Source organism: Athene noctua, chromosome Z (genome assembly GCF_965140245.1).
Source record: "Athene noctua chromosome Z, bAthNoc1.hap1.1, whole genome shotgun sequence".
Lineage (NCBI taxonomy): Eukaryota > Metazoa > Chordata > Aves > Strigiformes > Strigidae > Athene > Athene noctua.
The window spans coordinates 5,068,939-5,085,732 of record NC_134077.1 but is presented as its reverse complement, the minus strand read 5'-3'; the positions used below and the strand labels follow the sequence as shown (position 1 = coordinate 5,085,732).

The following is a 16,794-nucleotide window of genomic DNA, read 5'->3' as shown; positions in this document are numbered from 1 at the left end:
AGATACCCTACTCTTAGGAGGGAAAAAAAAAATCCAGTCTCCTGTTAAAAACATGTCCATCAAAAGAAAGGCACCCTAGGAATGGACACAGTGAGAATAACATCACGGCAGTTCACGTAGATGTTGAGGCTATTAACATGGGGCTGGAGGAAGCAAAGTCATAAAGCTAGATGGGTTCTGGTTCAACAATGAACCATTCACTCCAGCACTTGGGTGAAGTTGCAGGGTTGCTTCTCTAAGTGATCACCGTGAAAGAATCCTAAAGTGAATTAAACTGTGGTTTAAATTAGCCTGCCAGGTTCCTTAAGTTCGCTAGTTTTTTGTCTTTGTCCTTTGTCTTATAAATCACTCTCTCAAGGCTTCCCTCTCCAGCCTCTTCTTACTGCCCTTCACAGTGGTTTCACAGCCTTATAAACCTCTCAAATATGACACACTTCTAATATTCCAGATTCCTTCAGTGAGCCAGGGAGGCCAGGTAAAAAAAAAAAAAAAAAAAACAAAAAAAAAAACAAACACCTTGAATTTCTCAAATAGCTGATAAAAAAAGCAATTAAATGATGGAAGGTCACCAGGTCCTTCGTTCTGATGCGTTAACAGAACAGTGATTCCAGAAACTACCCATAAACAGGAAAACTCAACAGGCTGCTGAACACAACACACTGTGTTGCACGCTCCCATGTCAGTGTTGTGAGAGGGAAGGATGCTGAGTTGTCTTGGATAAGGAGAATAGCACTTGAGAGGTCGAGCTCAGGTATACTGAGTGTGTGCTTTGAAGCCTGGAGTCCTTTTAAATGTTGGAGAAGGAGAAAGGACAGAGTTAAAGGAGAGTTAGTTGTTAAAAAAAAAAAAAAAAAAAAAAAAAGCAGCAGGGAAGAGGACATTTGGAGAGGCTGTTGGCAAGAGACCAAGGACAGAGCAAGAGGAAAGGTGGAGAATTCAAGAGGGAACCTTCTTAATATTCACTTGGAGCTTACCAAGTGGGAGGAGAAACAAACTAATTAGTAATATCAGGACAGGAGCCATGCTAGCCTATATAAGCTGGTGGGGCATTTTATTTTTCCCACTTTCTTAGCCCTGCTTTCCTTTTGTCCCAGCCACCAAAGCAACAGCTACCCCTGAACTCATCAGAGAGGTAAGAGCACTCTGTTACTTCCTTTTAATGCACAGCAATAAACATGAACCCTGTTACTGACTTACTGGCTTACCTGGATCTCCTTTCTCCCACAAAATACCTAATAAACAGTGTTTGAACAGTCCTCCTGAGTGGGAGCAGCTAAGGCTCAAGAGGAGCACAGAGGTTAGTCAATGTCACAAGATTTTCCATTACTGAGAATTTTCTAGCAGGGTGAGGATTTATTAGTACTGCTTAGCCTAGTTGGCTGAACCTCTGAGAAAAAAAAAAATAAAAAAAAAAAAAAAAAAGGAACTCTTTAACATCTCCTTTTGCCTCCTTTCTAATCTGCAAAATGAAAAATGCTCAGATAGTAATAATACACAATTAATGTGATAGTGTCTCTGGATTTCTCTGCCCCCAAGAGACAGATCTCTGATAATTGAATTGTGAATGTGCTTAATGAATATTTGAATTTTAGGGATAACTTTTCTTTTGAACTCATGCTTTGAAATGTATCTTCTATGGGAAAAACCTGATTTTTTTTCCAGTGAGGGTCAAGTGCGTTATAACCACTCTGTTTTGGGGAGTGTACTTGTACGTGCATGTGTTCCTATACGTAACACAGCACTGTACTTACCCAGATTTACTAAACCCCCGGTAACATTTCACAGGCTGTGCTGAAATCAGAGTAGATGAGAATCTGGCCCTTTCCTCCTATTGTACTTGGATGCAGGAATTCCTCTAAAAACATGCTGCACCCAGAGCTGGCTGCCCGCACACATCAACAATTCAGAGAATGCAAGATACAATGACTGTGATTGTGCAGTAGCAGCTCCTTGGACAAATACCACAGGGTAATTTAATCCTCTTCATTTACAAAGTAACTTGAATTTTGTCTGGGAGAGAGGAAAATTCCAGAAAGAAGAGAAAGTACTAGATAACTTTGCTACATTTTCAGAGATAAAAGCCCAACGCCTAGCAACACGAGCACTAGCTTGGAAATAACTACTGCCTGGGAATATTAAAACAGCCAATAAAAGCCTCCGTTCCTTTCCCTGCTGCCAGCACAGCACCACTCTTACCGTGCATAACACATAATGAATGTGTGACCAGGCTTGTCTCCATTTCAGCACATGAATAAAAAAGTATTTGCAGGCCAGATGTTGCAGGAGTGCAGCACTGGCATGGAGTCCGCTTCACTGCAGCTTTAACGAGGCATTACTGAGATGCCGTAGGTATGGCGTGACATGGAAGAAGTGTACACAAGCGGAAGAGAAATTGATTTAGGGAGACATTACGTTGCATAAGATCAGTGCTTTGCTACAGGACATTTATTAACTCTGAAAAGATGATTAAAAAAACAAGAGATTAGCTTCTTGGCCCTGTAATGATTTCATTGTCCTGCAAAAAAAACATCCTTTTTTTTCCTTTTCTATTCTCACGGGTTCTGTTTCACAGCTGATACAAAAGTATTTAGATACTTTTAGCGGCAAAGCTCCTTTCTGCTTACATGAGCATCCTTTAGTGAGGATGACAGAGGTATTATCCAACAGCACAAAGATATCTAGGCACAGGGAGGCAGCAAACATCTGGAATCACTTAGAAAAAGCAGTAGTGCCCCAAATCAAGCTCTCACTTTCCATGGTACCCCATGGGAAAATAGTTTTAGACAATTCTTCTGCACTTGCAGCAGAGCACAAATCAGCACTTGCACCACAGAGATGAAAATCACGTTCCGACTCGCTCTGCCTGGGTCCTGCTGCTGCTCCTGTATCACACCAGTTACACACCAGCACTGCATTTCCTACCACATGCATGTCTGGAGCACCCCTCTAGAGCCTGTATGAGGTCAGACAGTGCACTTCAAGCTGTGTGCCTGAGAGCAAGACTTACACAGTCTTCAGTTAAAAATCTGAGATAAAGAAATACTTTCCCAGACTGATAGAAATAAGGAATTTAATTTTTTTTTTAAATCCTGCCCCCTCCAGAAGCTGAGCAGTCTGTTCCAGCAGAATAGACCTTTCACAATTATTTCCATTTCCCTCCTTTATCCACTAAGAAGAAAAGCCCACTTTGACTGAAAACTGCATGTTAACTTAACTTCACGCAATTCCCATCAGAACATGCACGCTTCAGCTTGAATTAAAATTCAGTCACTGTCTTAAAATTCTCTGAACATCTCCATGTATTCTGTCCTTTCTTAAAACGGCTGCTATGACCTACCTCCTCAAACAAGGTAATGTGTTAGCAGATCTTTAATCTGAGCAAATATGGCAGCTTTTTACAGGCTTTTTACAATGCAAAAAACTATTAACATTGCCAAAAAAATTCTCTGCTGGTGCCGGTTTCCAAGGGCTCTGCTGGTGGCGGTTCTCTGCTCCTTTATACTTTCTTTGGACCTCTAAGTAGAAGCAGTGCATGTCCTCCGTGGACTGTTTTTCTGGACAGATGGGACAAGCCCCAGGGCTGCGGTGACAGCAAACCACTGCACACAGGAGTCAGTTCTCACACAGCGCCTGGGGTGTGATCGGGGGGGGCAGTGAAGCCAAAGGGGCTGGATCTGGGTCCTTATGGTGTCATGAAAACCTCACCTGAAACTAAGAGTGCTCTTAGCCTACCCATTACATAGCAGGCTGCTCTGCAGATGATGGAGGTGTTTTGTAATTATTTCCTTTCCCTTTAGCATATATAAGCTGATAGGACAGATGAACCAAAGTTCATGCATTTCCTCTCTAGAGACACGTGGACAGGGACATAATGAACATGAGTTTGGCCACTGGCCAGGAGGTACCCGTGATCACTCCTTCAAGCACTCTGATTTTGAGTATTCGGGAAGAACAGGTATGCAGGGCATTGACGCAGCCTTCATCAGGGGTTAAGTTCAAGCCGGGTTGGTGGAAGTGACTCACCTGGTCACCTGGTCTTTTTGCCATGCCAAACGCATCGAGCTGACTTCATTTCTGCCCATGAAAACCCAGAGCAAAGGAGTTCTCTGGACTTGCACAGTGCAGGACTGCCTCGCACAGCTGCCGTGCCAGCAGCACAGCCCATGCATCAAACACAGATAAAAGTTTTCACATCTCACAGGGACTTAGAGCGTGTAATTATTATATATCCCAGGGTAAAAATTACCTTGCACAAGAAAGAAGCAAGACTCCACTCGGGTACTCACCAAGGGAGAAGTCCTTTCCCCTTCATTCTGGTCCTGATTCAGCAAAACACTGAATTCACCTTGTTTCACTGGGAAGTTAAGTAAGCACATGCTTAATCTACTTCATATGACAAAGCAACTCGAAGTTTTGATGAGTTATGTATTCCAGTTCGACCAGTTTTCTTCTCCAACATGCAAGCGGGCCAGACAGCGACTGACACTTCTTCACATGCACTGCAAAACTGCACATCCCACCGTGCAAAACATCTCCAGAGCCTTGCAGTGCAAACAGCTCCTCACGCAGTGTGCAGGGAAACATACGGGGCATGTTACCACAGGACACATAACATCACTCTGCAAATGCAAATGCAATGGCCCTTGACTTTATGGATTAGCAGCAGAGAAAGCTTAAGTTACATAAAGAGGAAGATGCTTTAAATTGAAAATGTAAATGCAGTTTCACCAAATGAAGATCATTTATCTTGCCTGGAAATTTTGATTTAAGTGAAAGTGCATCCAATTCACTTATTCTATTTTTTCAGAATAAAATATGAGAAAAGCGAAGGTTAATGAATCAAGGTAATGAATTATAACTGAGCCAGGAAAAAGCCTTCCAGCACTGAGACACCATCCCTAGCAACACTCTTATCTTTTTCTCCCTTCTCTAGTTAAGCTCCTTGTCTTTGTGTCCTACACAAAGTCAAATTCAACACTCTTCTACTTCTTACTGGTCCTGTCTTCAGTCTCTTCCATGTGGAACGTATCCTTGCATTAGCAGGGACCTTCCAGAAGGCAGAAAATGTCTATTTATTACTTGTGCTAATATTTACTGCTTCCTGAACTGTCACCATCAGCCTTCCAATAATACACAGTAAGAAACTGGCCAGGATGTACCTTAGCCAGCCATTCCTCTATACAGACTCAGAGCTGCTTAACCATATGTCTGGGTCCGCAAGTGTAATGCCCAGAGGTAAGGCTGCTTTAAATTACTCAGCACCTGTATTTCTGAAGTATGAATTCTCTTCCCCAGCTGCCAAGAAGGCTTTTACTGAAGTGGCAAGTGAGTCAAGGACTAACTCCAATAATCACATGCTTGTATAATTTTATTTAGACCATTAACTCACAACCTAAATTCTTTATTTATTGTACAAGCTGTTAGTCACCAGTGAGACCTGAAGCAGCTCTGTTTCTGTATTCACTCAACAATGTACCTGGTCTTGTGTTTTCTTTGTCTTGACAATTACCAGGAATTAGTCCTGCTATTCAGGAAACTGAGTACACTCCAGGGAAAGGTTTGGCTCTTTTTTAATTTGCTGACTTAATATCGAGAATTGGCCCTTAAAAAATAATAACTTGGCTATAAGACATTGTTTTTAAAATTTGTTGTTTACAGTTTTATGTAAGTCCCCGATCCTTGCGCCAGAATGAAGCTGTCTAGAGCAGTATGAGGTGACAAAGAGTATTCCGGCAGTTCCTAATTCAATGGTCTCCCATAGTGGACCCCATTTTTGCCAAGCCTCTGTGGATGCCCCAAACACCTTATTTAGGCCTAAATACCTCTGTTTGGTCTGTAACTCTCCCCTACATTATTTATGTCTTGATACAGTGCCTGCTAAATTTAATAAGAGTCTTTTCATTAGTCCCTGAGGGTTCCTTAATACAGGTCCCAATATGTGGTCATCAGTCATGTCTATGCTGAAGAGCAAAAGACCAGTGCAGACCACCTAACAGCCTACTGGGCAGCTGGCAGGTAGAAGGAGGCCACATGACCAAGGCAGAATGGAAAACAAGCACTCTGAATTTAGCCTTTAATCTCTTAATTTGCACTGAGTACTTCTGAAGATGGGGCAGCTAGAAGAACGATTCCATAGAGAAAAAAAAAAAAAATGTATGTGAATAATGGAGTGAGACACCATGAACAAACCCTCAAGTGAAGTCCATGCTCATAGGAAAGGCTGAACTGATCCCAATAGGTGACAGCACATTGACCTATAAACCTAAGTGTAGATACCTATTATTGATGGTTGATGGATAAATTCAAACTGGAAATACGGTTTAAGCAGCAGGGGAAACCTAATCAATGAAGCATCTTCCTACATTGTGGTTCAACTTCTACCAACTTCTGCCTTCAGCTTCTATCAAGCTGAATCATGAGGTAGGCTTTAACTCCTGTGAAGCCACTGTCTTGCTCTTCTTGAACTCACCCTTTAAATCAAGAGCTGTTTGATCTCTAGAAAATATGGTATAGCTGAGCCTGGTGTTAATACCAGGTGAAATACCCCTATGACACAAGGCTCAGTGGTTCCTTCTGGTATTCACATCTATGATGCATGAAAGTCTGGAAGGACAGTGCAGGGTCCCAGGAGCACATGAAGAGAGAATGTGCTCATGGAGACATGAGAATCAGGTGTTCAGAGTAAGGATTTTCCTCTTTCTCGCTCCAAAATAACACGTAGTGAGCAATAGTACATGGTAGAGAAAATAAACAGGGATCAGTAAAAGGTATTGTAATTAACTGTCTTTTTTTTTTTCCTTTGAATTTTACCAAAGAGTCAGAACATTAACATGGAAAACAGTGTTGATGTGAAGATAGAAACCAAGGGGGAAAGAAAGTCAGTAAAGCGGAATCCACTAAGCAAAGCTGGGAAGAGAGTCTGCAGAGCTGTTGGGTACATCACGGGAGACATGAAGGAATTTGGAGCCTGGCTAAAAGGTAAAGCTACTTTATTGTGACTAATTAGGGGATTCCAAAGAAAAATTACATCAAAGGAGTAATAACTAACTTCTCAGTAATGTGATTCAAGTTGGAGTAGTACAGAAACTTATCTCTGCCCTGATTTATTTCTGTTTTGTAAGGAAAAAAAATCTCAGCTTTGTGCTGAGATCCTCACACTGCTGAAATCTTGAGGATGACTGAGATGAGATTTACCTCTCAACATGCCATGTACAAAGCTAATTTAGTCCCACAGAACATAGCCCAGGATGGTTATTCTGTGCTCTGCCATTCTTCATAGCATTCTCTGTCCTTTCAGCTGAGCAGTTTCTGTCAAGCCTAATGCCACTGTGAAGTTAAATTACACACAGGTAGATATGTTTTGTCCCCATAATAAATCAGCAACAGTATACATACATGATTTGCCATCTGAGGCACAGACATCATAAATTAGACTGTTCATATGAAACCAGTCCAGGGTACTTTATAACAGGGGACTCTGGAAACCACACTGTTCATGTCAGCTTTCCAGCTGTAAGACTTCAGTATAGACCATTAAAAACATCCCAGTCAGGTTTTACAGTCTTGTTGATTCATTGTTTCAGCCATGCTGCCAAGTTCCACTGCCAAAACTCTTCCTGAGCTGCAAAAAAATATCCCAAGTCAGTATCATCTGCATATTTGTGCGTTTGCTCTTTTTTAATTATTATTTAATTTGATCTCTTCTAGATAAACCTCTCATGATCCAGTTTATTGACTGGGTGCTGCGTGGGATATCCCAGGTGATGTTTGTCAACAATCCCCTCAGTGGGCTTGTCGTGGTTGCTGGCTTCCTAGTACAGAACCCTTGGTGGACACTCACAGGCTGTTTAGGAACAGTTGTCTCAACTTTTGCAGCACTTATTCTGGGTCAGGACAGGTAAGTCCATTCTTTTCTCCTCCAAAACCAGACTGTCACTTTAATGCTGACTTATATGTTAAACAAGCGCCATCGATGAAAACATGTATCTAGCCTTCACTGGCTATGTATCTGGTCTGGTAGGACCAGATAGATCTTCCCACCCCCTGCATCTGATGCAAAGGGACACTGCATGTAACTGTAGAAGGGGTAGTGGCTGAGTGGACATGGGACTCAAGCGTGTGAAGCTGGAGGTTGATGCATAACCCTCGGCAGATCATCATCACACAGAGTCGTGACTGCATAGGGAGGGAGGTGGAGATGTGAGCAAAGCGCCCACAGGGGAGAAGATTTCAAGGTGTTTGTCTCCTTCACACAGATCAGCCATAGCAGCAGGCCTGTACGGCTATAACGGGGTCTTGGTGGGATTGCTCATGGCCGTCTTCTCTGCTAAGGGAGACTACTATTGGTGGCTTCTACTGCCGGTAACACTGGTGTCCATGATGTGGTAAGTCAGATGGCTCCTCTGCTTCTCAGTCCTGCCCCAACGTCCCAACACTGAGACTGAGCCGTTGTATTTTTATGCACTATATAGACTACAATGGGAAAGAAACACAATTGGCACATATGTGCTACTAATTCCGTATCCTTACTTGCACCTTTAAACTCAAATGTAATCCCAAAACAAATAAAATACCCACACAATCACAAATAAACCCGACGGGGGAAAGGAAAATTGATGGCTGATCATATGTAATTCAATGACCTAAATGTTAGCCATATTGCAGCGATGCGTCAATTCATTTTTGTCTCAAGAGGAACATTATATTCACTGTTCCCCACCACTATCAACCACAAGTGTTTCATCTATTTAAGCCATCATATAAAAATGTCAAGAAAATTTACGTCCCTAGGCACAGAAGCTGTTCAGTGGTCCCAAGACATGGTGGTTGATGCTAATGAAAACAAACAACTAATAATACTTTGCTCATATATATGACAGGTATTTGGACATATGTATTTTGCTAGGTATTTGGACAGCAAAAATTCTGAAAGCTGGTCTTTGGCCCCCAAATGTCTAGTTGGAGATTGCTAAACCATACATACCATCAGTCTGCCTGGAGTTCATGTGGTGTTATACTCACTTTAATTAAGCAGACCTTTGATATCAGCCTTTTCTTCTAATGACCCTGATCCACAAGCTTGAGCAAGGACACACAGCCTTCCTCACTGTTCATTCAGACCTGACACGAGTGTCCTCAATTCAATCCACTTCAAGTGATAAAAGAAAACAATAAACACTGGGACTGTGCTGGGAAGTAACTTCCTTAAATCACTGGATCCTCCACATGAGAGGAGGATCTTGGCCTCTTCATGGTCACCAAATTCACCCACATATATTGCATAACACAACGGGAATCCGTACCTCGCTAACTGTCCTGGGAAGGGTAAGCAGTTTACTGAGTGACCCTAACATACCTCTGATTTTATCAGAAAGACTGAGGCAATTAAACAGCTTTTTATAAAAAATAGTGAATTTCCTGCAGTTGTGTTTTTTTCTGTTGGGTCTGGGTATTTTTCCTAGCTGTCAAGCTCCTGGTGAGATCATTTTGTTCTTCTTTCAGCCCTATTTTCACCAGCTCTTTAAGCTCAGTCTTCTGTAAGTGGGATCTGCCTGTTTTCACCTTGCCTTTCAACTTGGCCTTGACCTTCTACCTGGCTGCATCAGGACCCCATAACCTCTTCTTCCCAACAACTGTTATTCAGCCTGCAACAGCAAGACCAAACATCACCTGGGCAGATGCTGAAATGCCAATGGTAGGATGTCTTAAAGACAACGGCCTTCTCCATTTACAAAGAAAACCAGTACAGAATCATATTGTCTTCCTTTATATTACTTCATTGTGGCCTGGCAATACAAAATTGCATTTATAACATAGCTATTATTCAAAAGGTAAAGGTTTACTCTAGGAATTGACATTTTTGAGAGCCTGAAAATGAGAGTCTCTTTGGTATCTTTCACTTACAGTGGATCTAAATGTATATATTATAATCTTCAAAGAGTCTCTAGAATGTAATCACCCATCACTGTGCACATATTGATCAGCGACCCATGGCTAAGGTTGTGCTGAGACTACCTTTTCACTGACAGATTCATTTTTTCCATGTACAGAGTGCTGCATTTTTAAAATTGCATCTTTCTAATTAGAAATGAGCAAGTAAATACTACTATGGAAGAATGGTTGCAAACTTGAGTGCAGGCACATGTTCAGATATTTTTAGTTAATATTTAAGTGGGACCTTTCCAAATAAACAATTTATTCTCCTGCATAGCACCATAAAAATATAGATACTAGAGTAATAGCTTTCCCCTAAGCCTCAGAGGATTATTTTGAGGGGTTCTCAGGGAGAGATTAAGAAAAGAAAGTTGACACTAAATAACAATCCACAAGTGACATTTCTCAAAGAACCTGCATAATTTTATGGAGGCCATAAATGGATTGTTCCACATTGAGGAGCACAAGTTTCTGAGGGAAAGTGTCTCAAAACCATGTCTAAGCTGTGACCAAGTTGGGCTCTGTCCCACCAACCCAACAAGTGTCATTCATACTCCTAGTGAAACCCAAGGGAGTTTCAGGTATATAAGTAGATCAGGGCAATAGCCTTACCTGATTAAGTTCTTGAAATTTTGGCCAAGACATTATTGGTCAATTCACCCTTGTATCTGTCCACTCAGAAGCCAATGTCTTCTCAAAGGTATCAACTACAACTTCTGCTCCCTAGATTCACTGACATGGTCCATAACAGCCTGCAAAAATGGCCGAGTCAGCAGCACATGTAAAGATGATGAGCAAAACCTTTCACAAAAGACATTTACCTTTGCCAGGTTTTCTCTCTAATATCAGAGAACCTCATGGCTAGGGAGCAAGGCATGACTCAGTTTCATTGAAGGAGAAACCCTGTGGAAATGCCCTGCTGTCTCCAGAGAAGTGTCCAAACTTTCCATTTACAGTCCAGAAAGAGAAACAGCATCCAACAAACATCAACATGAGCTTGAGCAAGAAAAATAGATTAAAAAAACAACAAAAAAAAACCAAAGCAAATAACAAATTGTCTTCTTTTTTTTTTTGCCTTTTTGTTTTTCTTTTTAAAATTCCTGCAGCTCCTGCAATCCGTTCCAGTTGGGGTGGGTCAGGTTTATGGCTGTGATAACCCCTGGACTGGAGGAATTTTTCTGATTGCTTTATTTATCTCTTCTCCACTCATTTGTCTGCATGCGGCAATTGGATCAGCTGTGGGGATGTTGGCAGGTAAAGAATTGACTTGTGTCACAGATTTATATGAACGCATGGAGAATAAAAGAGGAATGGCAGTGAAATGAGCACTTAAAGTCACAAATGTTTTTTTCCATTGGAGAATGACTGCTTGAAAAAAAAAATATACATACACTTCTGTTTCAAGAATTCATTTGATTGACCTCCCTATTCTCTTACCTCATTTTATGATGGTGGAAATCTTCAGAAGAAAGAAGCGTATTTTTGGATGAAATGATTTTTTATCATGAAATACTTCATTTCTAGATATATTCTGATGGGTTTAAGAGCGGCTTAATAAAAGTCATAGCCATCAGTCTGAATGTGCAGGCCTCAGGGATGCGTTTAAGGTTCATACGTATGCTCGTTCACTCATATATCTTTTGCTGAAATCGCATGGCTAAATTCAGCTCAGCAGCACCAAGGAAATTCTGCTGTGATCATATTAGATTAAAGTGGCTTTAGTCTTAGACCACAGTAACACAACTGCAAGTAGGAACTCTGTGTATGTATATGGGCTACAGCCTTTAGGAAGCTGGATTCATGCCATTGCTTAGCTGTTTTTTATCTCTTTGGCTAAAGAATGACGCATCTTTGACTTATTTTCCAGCACTGAGCTTAGCAACACCTTTCAGCAAAATCTACTCCGGCTTGTGGGGCTACAACAGCTCCCTCTCATGCATTGCGATCGGAGGCATGTTCTACGCTTTCACCTGGAAGACACATTTGCTGGCAATTGCCTGTGGTACGTACCCTACAGACTTTCATTACTGTCCCGTTCCCTTTTGAAGTGAGACAAGATGCATTTATACTGGAGGTGGGCTGAAGCCAGATGGCCACCTCTAGCCAAGCAGATGGACTTTGGCGGGACTGACGAATGATTGAGGCGGATGTTGGAGCCATTGCTCTAACACAGCCTGACAAAATAAAAGCGGTGCTTTCACTTTCAGCCAAGAGTTGTGTTCAACACAAGAGATGTGATCAGTGGACTGAGGTCTTTGAAATTAGATGCTTAGTTTTGAGGCATTAAATTTGTTTGTCCAGCAGTGCTGGATGAACCGTATTGTTTTTCATATGCTTTTATCATACATAACAGCTCAAATTCTTTCTTCAGAGAAGCACATATCTAAACTTTGAGAAAATCAGAGCTCAAGATCAGTCCACAGATTAGTTAGTACAGTTTCCCCAGTCTACTGAAATGGATACCAAAGGCATGAGCTAGGCAACACAAAATGATTGAAGAATTATTTATAAGGCAATTTCACATAAAATTTCAATATCACAGTGAGCTGGGAGTGAAACTATAGCTCATTCTGTGCTCATATAAAAAAGATTTAGCTTTGTATCTCATTGACCCACCTTCTGCCCTAGAGGCAGGAGAGATGGGGGTGGAAGGGTTATTTTCCTATTTAACCCCATCCATCAAGCTACATACTTTCCATGTCAGTGCATTTTTCAAAAGCCCCTGTTTCCATAGTCACATTTTTCATCACTCCAGTTCTTTTATTGTTTTGCCCTTTCCATGAGCTCCAGGTTAGAGGGGACACAGTGCAAAGGAAAGAACTTTAATAGGGGCTGTCCAGGCATGGTCATAAACATTGGTTGAGTGATCCAGTGCAGTGTGAGAGATGTTTGTCCTTGCTGGTCTCTTCTACGAACAACTGAACTCACCAGGAACTACCTTTCTTTTCCACAGCGCTCTTCAGTGCCTACCTGGGAGCAACACTGTCTAACATGTTGTCTGTGGTAAGTAGTATATTAGCTTTTTTCCAGAGACAGATTTGAACACTGTATATTCTCCTGGCTTGTGGAATAAAACACCAAGAGCACAGTTCAGCCAAAGGTAGAACTGGTCTAGGAGAGGAGATACAGCCTGCCCAGGGGCTGGGTGTTGTTCCCACTGAAACAGGCCACTTAAAATCATCACCACTTCTCATCCTTGGAGTTTACATGACCTTCCACAGCTCAGCCCTCAGCACCTCTAAGATCATTCTATGTCTATATTTTGTGACTGAAGTAATAGAGAAAAAGGCCCTCTACATGTGCAAAGAAACTCTAAATTTTAATTGCCTTGCTCAAGTGCCAAAAAGCAGTCAGTACAACAGCCCAGGGAAAAGCTGAATGCTTCTGGTATCCACTCCTGTCTCATCTCCATCCAAGACCACAGCAGACGCTCAAAGAAAAGGCAGGCTTCTCACTAGAGCTGGTAGATGTTGTAGGTTAATGCACAATGTCAAGCTCTTATAATGAAATCCTGCCCTCCCAGGGAGAGACTCCATCCAAAACCAAGCCAAGACTTCATGGAGAAAGCTTGTTCCAAGCTGCCTGGCTCTGAGTTTTGTTCAAGGGCTGGGGGATCAAATGAAAGAAAAGCACATAGTAAACAGGTGGTTTGTGTTTTTCTTTGCAGTTTGGGGTGCCATCAGGAACCTGGTCTTTTTGTTTGTCTGCATTGACCTTCCTATTAATAACCACAAACAACTCTGCCATCTACAAGCTGCCACTCTCCAAAGTCACCTATCCAGAAGCCAACCGAGCTTATTACCTGAAGATGAAGAAGCATCAGAGGTCTTGCTGTGAGGTATAAATACCCAAGAAGAGGGATACTTGGTGGATTTTAAGACAAAAGTGCAAACTGTTTCCCCAGAAAGTGTGATTTGTATGCTATAAAGTCGAAAGACTGAAAAAAATTGACAACTTCTGAGTGGAGAGACTTTTCCCACCACATTCTTTTGTTCTACTCTGATTAGACAGGACTGTGCTATGTTGGAAGGACCTTTCCCAAGACCAATCTGTAATGATTTAAAAACACATATGTCTGAAAAGACACTTGAATTTTAAGCAGTGGGGATATGACATAGAAGTTGAAAATCTATAGTATTTGTTAAATCCAAGTCATGGCAATCAGACATAAAGCAATAAAGAGCAGAGCATCTCTCATCATCTGATGGGACTCCTAATTAATGGTTAAAACTAGCTTACAACAGTAATAGGATACGTCTTAGAGACCTTGATAGTAGCAGAGAAGTGCAATAAAGAGTACCCTTTGCTAAGTAGAAAATGGGTGGTGAAGAATTCTACCTGCAGGATCTCTCAAGCCCAGTGGAGAGAGATGTGCATTAGCATCATCACACACAAGATGGACAGAGACAAACTGCAGGCAGCACTGCTAACACTCGCAAGACTTGTGGTAAAAATCACAATAATGTCAGGGAGGGAGTGTCTACCAGCCCCACCATTTGGAAGTTTTAGTTTGCACTAGGCTTTAACATTTCACGAAAAAAATATTTCAGGCTTACCCAGTTGCAGGGAAAAGTCTGTAAACCAAAGACCAAGGAAGAAAATGCTGGTGAAAAGAATCTTTTTCTTAAAAAAAAAAAAAAAAAAAAAAAAAAAAAAAAAAACACGAAAACCTTTCATGGTTTTATGTTAATCTCATGATTTTTATTAATACTTGAACTTGGTCATGGGTTAGCAAAGCAGGGGACAGCAGCAGATATTCATTGCTGTCCCTTTCCTATGCAGTAAAATGGCTCTGTTCAGTCCTCACACAAGTAGAATTAATTTGAGCTGATTTTCTTGACTTCTCTCTGTACACCGTCCCCTTCAGCCCACAAACAGTCAGTAGCAAAATGCTGCACTCTCCCAGCCTGCTGCTGAAGTTGCTGCTTGGCCATTTCTCTCCACTCTGCAATGGAAAGGAGATGGTTGGGGAGACTGAAGGACACAGAAGAGCTCTGCAGCAGACCAGCCTTGTGCCACCTCTGCACAGGTTCCTGGGGTCTGCAGGTAGGGAAAGGGGAAGCTGACTTCACACCCAGCAGTGCTGGTCACCTCAGTGGGTGTTAACTCAGCCACCTTTCGGCTTGGCTCATCGAGATACTCCATCTCATGATGAAGCTGACATCTTCATCAGAAAAACTCCATAGGATCAGGTCCTTCAGTTGGCATACAGCTTACACACATTAATGCTGCTCCTGGGAAAGCAGATCGAAACCTGTTCTTTAAGCAGAAGAAATAAAAAGAAGCCTGTGAACAGTGCTAGTCCTGATTTTTGAGATTGGAAAAAAAATATCTTTTTAAGAACATCAAAAAGATCGGAGTAAAAAATATTTGAGATTAACTGCTGGCAGTATTTTCTGGTGAAGTGTTAGGTTTTCAGATATTTGACAGTATTTCTGTATGACTGACACACCAGAGATCACTTGTAAAAATGTACCATTTCCTGTGTTTTACTTGGTAAATAACTACATAATACTGTGTGGAGTTAGTTTTTCAGAGAAAATATTCATAATTTTTTGAGTTTGGTATAAATTCTCCTGTATTTATCATCACTAAGGTCTTTCAAAGACAGGTTCTCTTTTGAATGAGTAGTCTAGAAGACATCGGAAAATAAAATTATTAAATCAGTGTATGGGGGATATTTACGAAACTTCTAACTTCTGCTCTTTATACTTATGGCATTTTGATGCACCATTATCTTCTTAAATGTGCAAGTGCAAAGTCTGCTTCCATACAGGAGGCACAATCAGCCAAAGGCACAGTGTCGTGCCTGCAGAGCTGCAGGCAGAGCTGGAAACCTCCTCGAGACCAGATGCGGACTTGTTCCTAGGGGAGATGCTGGACAGGCCCCCAGACTGGGATTCGATGAGGTCACATTCTGTCCAGAGGATGCACCTCTCCATTTGTCAAACTGTGATAGAAAAGGATATCTTTTGCTCTCTGAACTGACATCTCCCCACCCAGGACCACGCATGCCCCAGAGAGGCAAACATACAAAGTCTAGCTTTCACTCTAACGTCAAAATCTGCACTCGAGTAAGAGTACACACTTTATGACCAGTGTAAATCAGCAGATTTTCTCCGACTAGTGCTATTTCAGCTTGCTGTTGCTGAGCAACAGGGACATTTTGGCAGTACCATAAAGAAACCATATGCATAGAACAGAAAAAACAACAAAAGATGAGTGCCATGTCTCAGCCATTAAAAAGATTTTGCACATCATTCAGAATTAATTCTTCATTTTACGCTATCCAGAGAATTCATTCTTCCCATCACCCCATGCAAAATAACAGTTATTTGATAATTTGACATGTATATCAGTCAGAATATGCATAGCATGCTTTTTCCCATTATGGTTCATAACACAGTCTTTGCTAACAGAACCAATTTATCTTATTATTGAAAGTGTTCTTTTTTTTCTTTCTTTACATCAAATAAATGTTATTCAAGTCACAATTTTTTTCAAGCACTCTTTTTGCATTCTTGTTTCTAATCCACATGTGATATCAGACTCATATTTGTGTTGGGCAGAAGTTTTGGGGTTCTTTCCTGGACTATTTCTCTCTCAGTGTCAGCATAACACAGCAAAAGAGATGTCACCGAGTTTAACATTTCTAAATAAAAAAAAATTTAAAAAATAAAACACAACACCAACCCACTTGAAAACATCTGCTTGAAATCAGATTTTATCCAAAAGTCTAACTCAAATCAATTGCCTCACTGCCATTTCTTAAGCCACTTTAATTGCTTCTGTCTGATGTGAATAATTCTGTCCAGGACTCCTAGTTCCATGACAAGCAACTGCCCCAGTTTCCACCATTTG

The 16,794-nt window shown here is 41.3% G+C and overlaps 1 protein-coding gene across 1 annotated transcript; it reads left to right on the top strand.

Annotated features, from left to right (window-relative positions):
• The first annotated feature begins 951 nt into the window (after nt 1–951).
• On the top strand, nt 952–16,418 carry LOC141973577 (urea transporter 2-like). The gene is made up of 9 exons (XM_074932301.1): nt 952–1,132; nt 6,816–6,978; nt 7,708–7,897; nt 8,256–8,384; nt 9,502–9,694; nt 11,040–11,187; nt 11,801–11,935; nt 12,887–12,936; nt 13,601–16,418. The coding sequence occupies exons 2-9, from the start codon at nt 6,831–6,833 to the stop codon at nt 13,775–13,777; spliced, it is 1,170 nt and encodes a 389-aa protein (XP_074788402.1). The 5' UTR covers nt 952–1,132; nt 6,816–6,830; the 3' UTR covers nt 13,778–16,418.
• Nucleotides 16,419–16,794: the final 376 nt, after the last annotated feature.